Source organism: Elgaria multicarinata, chromosome 4 (genome assembly GCF_023053635.1).
Source record: "Elgaria multicarinata webbii isolate HBS135686 ecotype San Diego chromosome 4, rElgMul1.1.pri, whole genome shotgun sequence".
Taxonomy (NCBI): Eukaryota; Metazoa; Chordata; class Lepidosauria; order Squamata; family Anguidae; genus Elgaria; species Elgaria multicarinata.
Window position 1 is genome coordinate 69228506 of NC_086174.1, and position 14220 is coordinate 69242725.

A 14220-nucleotide genomic window follows, 5' to 3' on the forward strand; every position below is an offset into this window, starting at 1 on the left:
TTATTCCAGAAGGTTTTATCAAGTAATTGAAAGTTTAAAAAAGAAACCCTAAAAATAGCCATTACTTATCAATTCCCTTTAATCCAATAAAGCACAAACACATCTCCTTCTAAAAATTAGTATTTGAAGGTTAAGCAAAAACTGTTTTCAATTAGTGCACACATTATTTATCAGCTTTTTCTACAATGACAGTAAATAAATCAGACACTCACCACATTTTAACTGGAGTTCTCCTAAGCATCCATAAGCATCCATGAGCTTCTCATATTGCCCTTTAATTTCTTCCTTTTCTTCAGGAGCTGAAGAAATCACAGAATAAAAGACAATTCTTTAGTTATTCATCCTATGACATTACAGTAGGATAACAAAAACAGGTGAAAACTAAACGTCTTTAAGCCTATGATTTAAGCAAGGAATAGGCAGCTAAAAAGTTTTCTTTTTTCTAAAGCTTTTAAAACTTGATTTTGTTCTGACTTTTATACTGTTAGTTTTACTCTACCATGTGCCTGTTTGGTGCATTCTCTTCCCCTTCTTATTGTTTTATTATGATTTTATTAGAATGTAAGCCTATGCGGCAGGGTTTTGCTATTTTATTGTTTTATTCTGTACAGCACCATGTACATTGATGGTGCTATATAAATAAATAAATAAATAAATAATATTTTTTTTCTTGTTGCCCACCAAGGTATTCTATCCCACCCTTTCTTTTTTCTATTAACATTTTCTTACTGGCAAATGGGATCACAGTGAAATAGGTTTCTGTTGGTGCTGAAAGCAGGATTCAAAGGAGTTGTTTAGTGTGTTCAGGCTCAGACCTCACCTTTGCTTCTTTGGGGCAGTTTAGTTGGTCTTTGCTATGCCATGGCAGCCATTTTGTGCTGTTGTCAAGATCGGTTTCTCAAACTGCCTGATGTGGCCAAAGTCCAAAAAGGTTGCTTACCCCTGGTTTAGGTTAGTTTGCAATTATAGGGATTTTCCCAGAGGCACCCAGAGGCCTAACACAGACTTAAGGCAGACTTATGTAGATGGATATGGCTAAGATTTGAGGCAAGTATAGTATATGACTAGAGAACTGAAGTTTCTGTATTGATTATGTTTGTGCGTGTGGGTCTAGGGGGACTGTAATTTGAATTGGAGGGGGTGTTGAAGATTCAGGAGAGATAAAAGGAAGTATGTCTTCACACAGTGCATAAACTATGGAATTCACTACCACAAAATGTGGTGATGGCCACCAATTTGGATGGCTTTAAAAGGGGGTTGGATAAATTCCTGGAGAAGACTATCAATGGCTACTAGTTGTGATGGCTATGTGCTACTTCCAGTATCAGAAGCAGTAAACCTATATACACCAGTTGCTGGGGAACATGGGTGGGAGGGTGCTGTTGCACCGTGTCCTGCTTGTGGGTCCCTGGTCAACAGCTGGTTGGCCACTGTATGAATAGAGTGCTGGACTGGATGGACCCTTGGTTTGATCCAGCATGGCTGTTCTTATGTCCTTAATGCACATTTGAAAATTGTGCTGTTGGCATATTTTCTAAGACAATGGTGCTGAACCTCTTTCAGCCCATATCGGAGAGGCTCTTGGGGTGGGGTCCAAAATACCAGCATATTTTAGCTTTAATCTCTTACCGCCAGTAACTAAACCTTAGGAGAGGGATTTCGACCTTTCAGAATAGGGAAAAACTGCACAAAGGTCAGGAAACCACCAGATGATGGTTGGTCAATGGAAAAGGGGTGGGGCCAGATAAAGGGTTGTGGTCATCTGGGAAACCCTGGAGGGCTGGATTGGTACTGTAGGCCTCAGGTTTTGTACACCTGTTCTAAGTATAATTGTTCTCATTATGTAGGCAAATTTCTGGTGTCTCTGGTACCAAATGCTGGAACATACCAACAATGTGCTGGTTCACAACATTGTCTCTTTTAGAACTGGTTAGAATTTGTATTCAAGTTTACAAAATAAGCAGATTTGCTGATGTAAACACAATTTTTGAAATTCTGAAAATGACAGTATTTGGGGAGTGATGTATTGTGCTACAAATGGTAGAATACAAAGCGCCAAGTACAGAGGCAAGTAAAAATGGTACTATAAGACCCATTCATCCTACAAGTCGCAAGTAAGTCCCATTGAAGTCACTGGGACTTGCTTCTAAGGAAGGGTGCATAGGATCAGGCCATTAGACTTCTTTCACCATGGGTAAGGCATACAACCTCTTCTTTTGCACTGTCTAGCAAAAATTGGGGTGTGAACTGTCTATCTCCTGTTAATATACAGTTATTGGAATGCTTCCCTAAAAAGTCTCTCCTTACAGATTGAGCATCTTGGCTACATAGCTACATGTACTGCTCCTACATTTTAGGCATTATCAGTTTTGTGTAAACAACCTATCTCTGGGGCAAATCAAGGGAAGTATAGGAAGGGCCAGAGGGGAATGCATCCCTAAGGAAGGCATCTTGGCTACAGACCTACATATAGTAGAATACATTTCAGGGATTATCCAAATTTCTGCAAGATGAATCTAACACCAAAGAATTATCTGTGCATACAACTGGGATTCCCATTGTGTTCCTGCATTCAATGAACATACACTGGAGTCACTGGATCAGGACATTTCTTGCTTCACTGGACAAAAGAATTATTGTAACGATAGCCAATAGAACTGTAAAAAATAAAGTGAATGACTTGACATTTAAGAATGTAAACAAGTTTTGAGAATCCAAGCAGTTTTTGAACTTTGCCCTAACCCTCATAGAAGAAAAGTGGGTTGAAACCACAAAGTTTATTCCCTGGTTTGAATCAGCAAGTAGAAATCTGTTTAAAATAGCATATCAGTTAATGCAGCAAATGAAGCCCTTATTCCAAGGTTTGTCTTTGACTAGCACAATACACTTAATGGTTTGGAAACAACAAAAGAAACAAAACATTCAGATTGTTCACTCTTTGGAAGATCATACGGAAACTACATTTTAAAGATAGCAATCATTTGAGAGCAAAAATCTGTGTTTTGTAAAAAAAATTAATGGTTGCAGTTAATGTGCAAAAAGTTCATGTTCATGGGTATGCTGTGTAAGTCATGCACGGCACGGTACTATTCAGACTTAATGACCCTGTTCAGATGACATACTAAGCCATGGTAGTTAAGCATTTTGAGCTAAACATTATGGCTTAGCGTGTCATGTGAACCATTCCTAACCATGATGTCTACATAACCACAGTTTAAACACACTCACTAACCAACCGTTCACTGCAAAAGGATTAGCAGCCTAACCACGGCTTAGGCTGAACAGGGTCATAGCCTGAACAGGGTCACAGTGTTTGAATCTGAGGCTGGCTTCCCTGGGGTGCAGGCAGTTGCCAAATAACTTCCCAATCTTGCCCTAGCCTGTATGGGTGGGTGTGCATGCACATGCAGGGGTAAGACCAGGAGATAAAAGCTTCACAAGTAATGTTTCTCTCCAGAAGTGGTTGTACTGATTGATAGAACTAATGACACAACCCTTTTATTTTTCACAAATATTTTGCATTCTTGAATGGGCTTTTTTATAGTGTGATCCTACTTTCTCTCTTTGCCTTCAGGCACCTCATCTCCAGACTTGAGGGATGACAAATAGGCAGTCTTTTGACCTTACAGAGACTCAGCTAAACTATAGAATTTGTTACCACAAGTTGTAGTGATGGTTGTCAATTTGGGTGGCTTTAAAAAAAAGATTAAACAAATTCATGTAGGATAACGCTAGCAATAGCTGTTAATCATATTACTTTCGATATCAGAGCCAGTGTGCTTCCGAACACCAGTTGTTGGGGTACACAACTGGGAGGGTGCTACTGCTCTCACGTCCTTCTTGTGGGGTTCCCAGAGGCATCTGGTTGGCCACTGTGAGAACAGAAGGCTGGACTAGATGGGAACAAAATCCAGACAAGACAGGCCTTTGGTCTGATCCAACAGAGCTACTCTGGTATCCTGTTCCCAGCAGTAGCCAATCAGATGTCTCAAGGAAGGCCACAAGTAACAGACCTCCCCTGTTGTTTGTCACCAGCATCTGGCACTCTGTGATATACTGCCTTTGAACATGGAAGTTCTACTTTAACCAGCATATGGAAAGGCCATGAATATGCAATAAGACCTCCAATCTGATCTCCTTGCTATATCAAACCTAATGCAATGGAAATGCAGTTAGAAGATGTAGTTACAGGTCCTGACCATGACAGGAATTTACATGCCTTCCTTGGCTCTTCCTTGGTAATGCAAAACCACACTACTGCTCTTTGTGGATATTAAAGTTCTTCTAGAATCCTTGGAATCAAGTGGCATTGAAATTGAGGGAGTCTGTTGCATGTAGTGCAGATAGGTTTAGCAAACTAAAATACAATCCTATGCTTGCTTTGCTAATGAGTAGTAATTTTAAGGCATCTTAATCCTATACACATTTATCTGGGACACAGTTTGATTGAACTCACTGGGGTTTACATCTGAGTAGACATGCAAAGGATTGTGCTGTTGAAATTTAAATTACTCCAGAAATCAGAATTCACAAGTCTAGCCATCTGCAAGACTTTTTTTTTTTTTAAATTAACATTACACTCAGATGGACATCTTCTAGATATGTGCAGCATGCTGAACTCTAACAGCATAGGGCCGGTAATAACAATAATGCATAATTGATGGGTTTGTATCCCTACAAAGACTCTCAAGTGAAGCAGAACAGACTCAGGGAAGAAATGAGAGGGACAGAGTATTATAAAATATTAATGCCTCTGAATACCACTTGCTTGGAAACACAAGAAGGAGGGTGCTATTGCACTCATGTCCTGCTTGTGGGCTTCCAGAGGCATCTGGCTAGCCACTGTGGGAAAATAAAGCTGCACAGGCCTTTGGTCTGATCCAGCATAGCTCTTCTGATGTTCCCATCAGCCCCAGTCAGCATTGACACTGGTCAGGAGTGCTGGGAGATGTAGTACAAAGTATCTGGAGGGCACCAGCTTGGAGAATGCTCTTTTGTAGGCCTGCCTTGTTGGCTTTGCTTTCAACAGGTGACTCAACAGATGATGATAAGGGATGGAGACCTTGAGGTCTGGAGGGAGAGCTTGTAGTTCCTTCTCTTGACTTTCCAAAAGTCAGCTGCAGGCAGGATAATGCAACTGAACGTCTGACAGCAAAATGCCATACCCGCTCCTTGTCATATCAAATTCACACCTCTGCCTCCTTCTTTTTCATCACCCAGCATGATACAACATGTATAATTAATTTACAGAATGCCTGATAGCAAGACAGGGCCAGCCCTACAGTTAGGAAAAGTGAGGTGGCTGCCTTGGGCAGCTGATTTTAGATGTCATGAAAGGGAAGCAAATTGTTAGTTATTTAAGTTATTATTATCGGGGGGGGGGGGGCAGGGGGGAGAGAGAGAGACTCCTGAGATTTTCTACCTCAGATGGCAAAATAAATTGTCCAGCCTTAGTACTATGCATCTTGGCTAGGTCGGAGGTGCCATATAATAAAATGTCCTGGGCTGGCCACCCTGCAGCAACATGTAGTGATGACCATTGGCATGGATGGCTTTAAAAGGGGGGAATCGCACACATTCTTCCAGGATGGGTCTTTTATTAGCTGTTGGCCTTATAGCAGTTAAAACAGCCCTCTAGGTCAGAGGCAAGTGTAGCTCTGAATAGCTGTTGCCTTCACGCCTTCCTTGTGGGCCTCTGACTGGTGGGCCCCTGTGGGAAACAGGATGCTGGACAACTGACGGGCCTTTGGTCTGACCCAGCAGGGCTCTTTTGCCTAGCCTGCGCCTCCTCCTCCCTCCCTCCTATACCTCACCTGCGCACACAGCAGATGGAAACAGCAGGTGCGCGCCAAGAGCAGCGGGGTCACCACGCCCTCTCGCCCATCCGCCCGCCCCTCCCTCGGCGCGAGGCACTTACTGAGGGTGGCCATCGTGCCGGCTTCCAGCAGCAGGCAGTCTTGGCGCCCGCGTGCCTCCAGCAAGCCACTCGGGGTGGGTTCCGGCTTCCACAGCAGCCTCAGCCCTTTGCTCAGAGCCATGGAGGCTGCTTTCCATGAGGGGGCGGGGAGAGGAGGGGTAAAGCCAGTCCGCCCCAGAGGGGCTGCGGGCAGGAAATGCCTTTTGGTAGTGCCCGCGCGCCAAAATAGTCACCAAAGATTCGGCGGGTGAGAGGGAAATGGTCGCCCACGCCTCAGCTGCCAGAAGTGAGTTCCAAAGAAAAACGGGGCGACAACTTTCCTCCTGCTGCTGCTGCTGCTGCTTTTAAAGGAAAGTTTGAAAAGAGTCGAGACGAGGTCCAACCAAAAAACCCTGCTGAGGTTGCCCCTTTCCCAGAAAGTTGCCACCCTCGTGGGAGAGTGGAATACTTAGCTGTCTCCTTAGGGCGGCGAGGGCATTTTCTGAGGACAAGTCGCAGCCGATTCTTCCCTTTGTGTAAGTCAAGTAGGTTCGTAGTCCCAAATCGAGGGTGGGAGGGAGAAATTAAAAAGGGGATTGATGCTCCTCCGCTGGAAAAGAGGGGAAACCTTTGGAAATGTCCCCCTCGCGCAAGTTGTTCTTGCTCAATTTCCGGACTTTCTGTTTCCTCGTTGGAAAATCCCTCCCTGTCTCCCACAACCGCCCTGGGCGGCGGCGACGTCGTCCTTGTCCTCCCTCTTTCTTCCACGCCGCTCTCTTTTACTTTTTCCTGTGTAAACTTTCTGGACGAGTTCAAGTTCCTCGAGTCTCCGCCTCTTACTCCTCCTCGGGGGACAGGTGAGAGCCGTTGTCTCTCCTCCCCGTTTCCCACCCGAGGAACGGCAAGAGTATCACACTGGCTCCCCCTAGAGGAGAGGTATCTGCGGTGCTGTTTTCACTCCGGAACAGAGATTGATGAGCAAAGAGAAAGCCAGGAAAGGAGGGAGGGGAGCGGGGGAGACAGCTGGACTGGCTATCAGCCAGAATTTTCACTTCCCCTCCCTTGTATTCTTCCTCACTTCCTGCGCACTAGTTAACCTTTCTAACTAGCCGTTCATGCTCTTGTTTTGTTTTTTTGGACCCAGTGTTGAATACCTGTCATGGATATGGATATTTAGTGCTAGTTGTAGAAGTTTCTTACATGGCCAGTATAGGCTAGAAAGACTGTAATACATACCTTTGAATGGAGGTAGTAACCCCCAAACCTCGTGTTTTCGCAGAATCATGTGGCATATTTCAAACATTAACAAGGTTAAACATGCAGAAAACTTTACCACCATGTTCAAAAATTCCTCTATCATAGGAATTTGAGATGGGGATAATTAGTTGGGCTTCTCCCTCTCTTGCACACTTCTGACTGTGACTCATGGAGAAGGTATTCTTTCCAAATAAATAATATTGCTGAGTTTATAGTGTAACTTTGTACAAATGTACAGTCAAATTGGACAATATAGTTTCATTTGGACAGTTCCATTGATGGTATCTTGTCTATCATTACGCAGCCCAATATTCGCTTCAATATTGCCAATGGTGGAGGAGAAGAGAGAGAAAAATTGACTTCATCTAATAGTAATGGATGATTGGTTGATATTCCCTTAGTGTGAGCAAATGGTTGGGCACCCTTTTTCTCAATGGTTCAATTTACTTGTAGGAGGAAACCGTGGATGTGTACCCTGTGGGGGCAGCAAGAGGTAAGGAAAGAGGGAGAAAGAAAGAATTGACAGTATGGAGATGAAAACAGATGGAGGAGCTGTGAGATGAGCTCTGACCATGCGACCACAAAGGAGCACAGTATTTTAACTATGCGTGCACCCAATCACAGCACTCTAATATTCTGTACTATATTACAGCACACAACCACCAGTATATAAACCCCAAAAGGAACCTATAACCTAGATCAGGGTAGGCAGAAAGTAGATCAATAAACATTTTCGACTTCAGCTCCCAGCATTCCTGACTATTGGCCATGCTGGCAGGGGCTTCTGGGAGCTGAGGTCAAAAACATATTTCTGCCAGCCCCTGATCTAGATCATAGGTGGGCAACCAAAATTGGGTGGATGGGGGGGGAATGACCCCCCTACCAGCCTTCAATAGGCTGGATGATGTCAAAAGGGTGTAGTCAAACCCCCTGACATCAGCGATAGGGCCACGTTTCCTGATGTCATTTGTTCCTGGTGGGTGTGCCAAATGGCTGGTCCACATGGCCCCTCTGCCAGGAATTGGATTCACTGTGCTCCCATTGGAGGAAGAGGATGTGAGGCAAGCGAAGCTGCTCAGACCATCTTCCCTTGTCTTTCACCTTCTCCACATGGCCAAGGCAAAGAATGACAAAGTCCACTATTACAACACTTGCAGGAGTTCCTGCAAGTGCTGGATGAGTGTGTAACTGCCACTCCCCAAATCCTTCTCCAGGCCAGGGGATAGGGCTCAGAGAGGGGAGTGGAGTAGGCAAGGGCTGCAGAGTCAAAGCCAGATGGGCAACCTCTGTGGGGCCAGAGGTTGCTCACCCATGACCAAGATGAGAGGTCGTGCAGCATGGAGTTAAATCTCTCTGACCCTATGTCATGTATGGGGACTTTGGTATTGAAAATGAACTATGAAGAAAGGGCACTTGGCACAAAGAGCTTGGCTTCAGAGCAAATACAAGAATTGCCCACGGCTGAAATTCCTCTTTCAGAATATTGTCCGGAGTGCATATTTTTCTTTTCACCTATCAAAAAGAAAACAGCTATTGTTCTTTGAAATGAAATGGGGTGTGTCCATACAAGTGCAATTTTGTGGGTTCTAATGTTCACCTGCACCATGCACACTGCAGGTGTCAAACTAAAGGCTCATGCAGATAATAAGTTTTTAGAAATGTGGAAGAACTAAATTAATTTTGTTCTATTGTCCATAATTAGTGACAAAATAGTTTTTTTAGGTACCTGCTAAAATCTGAAACCTCCACCCTGAGAAACAATTGGTACATCTATAATAGAGATATCTTTTTCTGCAGACAGATTGCACTAGCATGTAAAGCAGCATCAATTCCCCAATATAAAAATTGTGTCATTTCGAAGCCCCCACCCACCTGCAATCTCATGGCTCCTTTTTACTATTAAGGTACAAAAATCAGATATATCTATATCCTGAATCTGAATTGTTTTCTTATTTCACTCCCATCCCTGTACTTCACAGAAAGCTTCTCAGCCCTATCCAGCCTAAGTCTCCTGGTCCCCAATCTTAATGGGCCATTGGAGAAACTCTTCCAGATATTAGTGCTCAAATGAGGAAACATCTTTATCTGTTCACTAAACAAAAGACAAGAGATGTGGCTTGACACCACACAATAGTGTTTTGTTTACACTATATAGATGGCTCAGATCTTTCAGGGCTGTAGTTTTAGGATAACACACATAGCCACAATGGTTATACTTAAAACAACGGCAGGGGGACAGGACTTGATAGACTGAACAAGTCAAAGAATCATAGAATAGTACATTGGAAGGGGCCTATAAGGCCATCGAGTCCAACCCCATGCTCAATGCAACAATCCACATTAAAGCTTACCTGACAGATGGCTGTCCAGCTGCATCTTGAATGCCTCTAATGTGGGAGAGCCCACAACCTCCCTAGGTAATTGGTTCCATTCTCGTACTATAACAGTCAGGAAGCTTTGTGTAACTTGAGTCCATTATTCCATGTTCTGCATTCTGGGATGATCAAGAAGAGATCCTTGCACTCCTCCATGTGACCACCTTTCAAGGACTTGAAGAGTGCTATCATGTCTCCCCTCAGCCTTCTCTTCTCTAGGCTAAACATGCCCGGTTCTTTCAGTCTCCCCTTGTAGAGCTTTGTTTCCAAACCCCTGATCATCCTCGTTGCTCTCCTCTGAACCCCCTTTAGCTTGTCTGCATCCTTCTTGAATTGTGGTGCCCAGAACCAGACGCAGTACACAAGATGAGGCTTAACTAGTGCTGAATAGAGGGAAACCAACACTTCATGTTATTTGGAAGTGATACATCTATTAATATATATTGGTTTTTAATGTTCAGTATTTTAATCTTTGTAAACTGCCCAGAGTGCTTCTGCTATGGGGCAGTATATAGATTGATGATGATGATGATGATGATGATGATGATGATGGTGATGCCCAAAATAGCATTTTTTTTTTTTTTTGCAGCCACATCCCGGTGTTGGCTCATATTAAGCATGTGATCTACAACAATTCCAAGATCCTTCTCACCCCATCTTGAAACAGTGCATTTGGTGTAGAACTTGGCATTTATCCTTATTGAATTTCATTCTGTTCTTTTCAGCCCAGAGCTCCAACCTATCAAGATCACTTCGAAGTTTGTTTCCGTCTTCCAGTGTATTAGCTATCCCACCCGATTTTGTGTCATCTGCAAAGAAGCCTATGTTTTGAGAAACCAATGTTTTGGGAAGGGAAAAAAATATTCAACTCATTTCTCAAGATGTAGGCTTCACACTCCCTATTTCTTCCATTCAAACTATTGTTAATTGTTTTTTCAGCAGTAGGGTTTGGTCTGTGTTTTGAATAGCTTTTTAAACTCTACTCTTAGTCAGTTGTAAACAATTCCACTGTTATCTTTGCTGCATAATTACTGAATGTAAAAATACAACCCATTCTTGTCTTTGGTTTAGTTTTACAAACCCTTTGATGTGAGTGTACATCACTGTCACACATGACATGCATTAGTAAACCCACACACCACACACACAATTTCAGCAGGATATAAAAGAGCTGTCTCTCAGCTGCTGAGATCCAAACAAAATGCGACATGCAGGCTGCAATATATATACACTTACCTAGGAGAAAATACCAATACCATTGAACTCTATGGAATTGACTTCTGAGTAGATATGCATAGGTGTGTGCTGGCAACCACACATATTGTGGGGGAGGGCAAAGGGAAGAGCACATGCTTTACATGCAGAAGGTCTGAGGTTCAATCTCCAAGGAATGTTAACTACAAACTTCTTCTGGACATTGAATGGAGGATATGAACAGGGTACTTGGATAGTTGAGACTTACAATATGTGTGCTTGCCCCTTGCCCCTCCTGTCTTATAAAAGCAGCTGGGGGGGGGTGGACACTAACTGAGTGAATAAGGGATGTTTCAAGGTTCAGTGTCACCATTTACACTGATGATACCAACTCTATCTCTTTTCCATCTAAATCTAAGGAGGATGTTCAAGTTCTAAACTGGTATTAGATATCCATAATGGGCAGATGAGGGTAAATTGTAGCTTAATCCAGACAAGACAGAGGTGCTCCTGATTAGTCAAAAAGCAGAGCAGGGAGCACGGATTCAGCCTGTGTTGGCTGGGGTTACACTTCCCTTGAAGACTCAGGTTTGCATCTTGGGTGTACTCCTGGATTCAGCTGGTATCTGGATGCCCAGGCTTCAGAAGGAATGTGTTTGCAATAGTTAAGACTCATGCACCAAACCTGATAATCCTGGAGATGTCAGATTTGGCCGTAATGACACATGGCTTAGTTTGGAAATTTTAGCTTGCTCAAAACTTTGCGGCCAAACTATTGACTCCGGCTGGTTATAGGGATCATGCAACTCCCTTGTTACAACAATTTCACTGGCTTCTAGTCTCTTTCTGGGCACAATTCAAAGTGCTGCTCTATGACTTATGTACATTGCATGACTTGGGAACAAGGCCTGATCCACTCCAAGCAGGATATTGCACTATGAAAGTGATATATAAAAGGCAGGAGCTATATTACTGCTTTATAGCGGTATTGAAGTGCACTGACAACTGTTGGGGCCTATTGACACATATACCATATACCGCTTTCGTAGTGCAATATCTTGCTTGGTATGGCTCCTGCCTTTTATATACTGCTTTCATAGTGGAATATCCTGCTTTGTGTAGATTATGTCCAAGCTGTTTTAAAGACCCCATTCTCCCATACAAGCCTGTCTGGGTTTTAAAAGACCCTTGGGAGAGCCCTTCACTCTCTTCACCACTATCAGAGCCCTTCACCACTATCAGAGGCATAATTTATTTATTTATTATTTATTTATTACATTTTTATACCGCCCAATAGCCAAAGCTCTCTGGGCGGTTCACAAAAATTAAAACCATCATAAAACAACCAACAAGTTAAAAACACAAATACAAAATACAATATAAAAAGCACAACCAGGATAAAACCACGCAGCAAAATTGATATAAGGTTAAAATACAGAGTTAAAACAGTATTACTTAAATTTAAGTTAAAATTAAGTGTTAAAATACTGAGTGAATAAAAAGGTCTTCAGCTGGCGACGAAAGGAGTACAGTGTAGGCGCCAGGCGGACTTCTCTGGGGAGCTCATTCCACAACCGGGGTGCCACAGCGGAGAAAGCCCTCCTCCTAGTAGCCACCTGCCTCACTTCCTTTGGCAGGGGCTCACGGAGAAGAGCCCCTGTAGATGATCTTAAGGTCCGGGTAGGTACATATGGGAGGAGGCGTTCCTTCAAATAACCTGGCCCCAAACCGTTTAGGGCTTTAAATGTCAATACCAGCACTTCGGCCCAGACCTGGACTGGCAGCCAATGAAGTTGTAAAAGGACTGGCGTAATGTGATCCTAATTGACAGGAACATGAGAGAGAATCTCTTTAGTGGCTGCTCCTGGGCTCTGGAACTCCTTGCCAAGGGAGACCAGGCTAGGTCCATATCATCCTTCTGCGAGGAGGCAAATGCATCTTTATTCAGAGAAGCTTTGGGTTTTTAAGCTGTCTTGTTTGCTGAGATAAGTTTTAGCCTGGTGTGTGCTGTTTATTTTCTACTGATGTGTTTTAATGGGTGTGTGTTTTAATTCATGTGTTTTTGTGATTTCATTATAATTTTGTATTATCTGTATTTTATTGTTAGTTGCCTTGAGCGCTGTTTTTAGTGAAAAGGCAGGATATAAATTTAATTCAGGAAGGAACTCCACAATTTGGAATCACCTCAAAACCTATCCTAAAGTTTTGTGCCATAAATCCTAGGTTTTGTGACACTGCCCTGAACTTTAAAAAACCCAACACTATTTAATCTCCTTCAAATCTATGAGCATTCTTGTGAGGGGTGGCAGCATGAAGCTCTGGATTACAAAACAGCACAAAGCTATGGCATAAAGTTTGAATTTGGGATTAATCTCAATAAAGAACCTTGGGTGGCAAAAACTACTAGGAAGAAAGACTTCTGTCTAAGATCTCAGAAAGTTGCTGCTAGATAGTGCTAAGCTAGATGAACCCATGGTCAAGCAGCAAAAGGAGGCTATAAGTTTAAGCAGAGGAATAGTAATACGGAAGGAGCTGTGTAGGTTGGCTAGTTGGTCTTCCCTCATTTCCTAAGGTTTATTAATATTGGCCATTGGTATTAAGAACGTAAGAAGAGCCCTGCTGGATCAGAACAAGGTCCGTCTAGTCCAGAATTTTGTTCCGTTGCCAACCAGATTCCCAAAGGAAGCCTACAAGCAGGATATAAATGTAATAGCACCCTCCCCAATCACCTTCCCCAGTGTAGAGGCATAGTTTTCCTGATGCTGGAGGCAGCATATAGCCATCAATAGCCATTGATATTCTTATCTTCCCTGAATGCAGAAAGCTGCTATTGGTGTATCTAGCCCAGTATCACTAACTCTGACTGGCAGCAGCTCTCCGGTGTTTTAGTCAGTTTTCCAGTTCTACTTGTAGATGCTGGGGATTGAACCAGGGACCTTCTGCATGCAAACCACATGCTGTACCATTGAGCTCTGGCCTCATCTTTATTTGAAGGAGGCTACTAACATAATCTGAAGTCTATATGGTGCAATATCATTTAATTACTAAGAAATGATCTAGGTTGGAATCTCACCCACTCCATAATTCCATTGCAGCCAGCTTCTGCATTCTCTGTCAGAGAAACATAAAATCCATAAATAGGTTTCTCCATTGGTCCCAGCAACATGAATCAGTGCAAGCACTGGAGTGGTCCACCACTTAAGTGTTCCCTAAAGTCCTACTGCTTAAGTGTTCCTTAAAGTGTACATTTTGAAGGCAAAGGCAAAATTGAGCTCCATTCCCTGCCAAACTCTTGCTTGAATTCACAAGCTTCACTGCTTCCTACCTATCCTATCCTAACCTACTGCACAGGGTTGTTGGAATTCAAAAATGTGGTGGTTTCTATATAGAAGGATAAGCAAGGGACCCCTCCAATAAATCGGCATCCTTCTATTTTCTCAGATCTGTACTTTTAAAAACTTTTCATTATAAGAGAAAGCAGACTCTTAGCAAAAGCAG

The 14220-nt window shown here is 43.0% G+C and overlaps 1 protein-coding gene across 1 annotated transcript in view; it reads right to left on the bottom strand.

Annotated features, from left to right (window-relative positions):
- SYNJ2 (synaptojanin 2) overlaps nucleotides 1-6038 on the bottom strand; it is a 66012-nt gene extending 59974 nt beyond the window's left edge. The window contains exons 1-2 of the mRNA XM_063124499.1: nucleotides 5918-6038; nucleotides 213-299 (exon numbers count right to left, since the gene is read on the bottom strand). Coding sequence (XP_062980569.1) covers nucleotides 213-299; nucleotides 5918-6038 — 208 coding nt within the window. The remainder of the gene's footprint in view (nucleotides 1-212; nucleotides 300-5917) is intronic.
- Between the last annotated feature and the right edge of the window lie 8182 nt (nucleotides 6039-14220).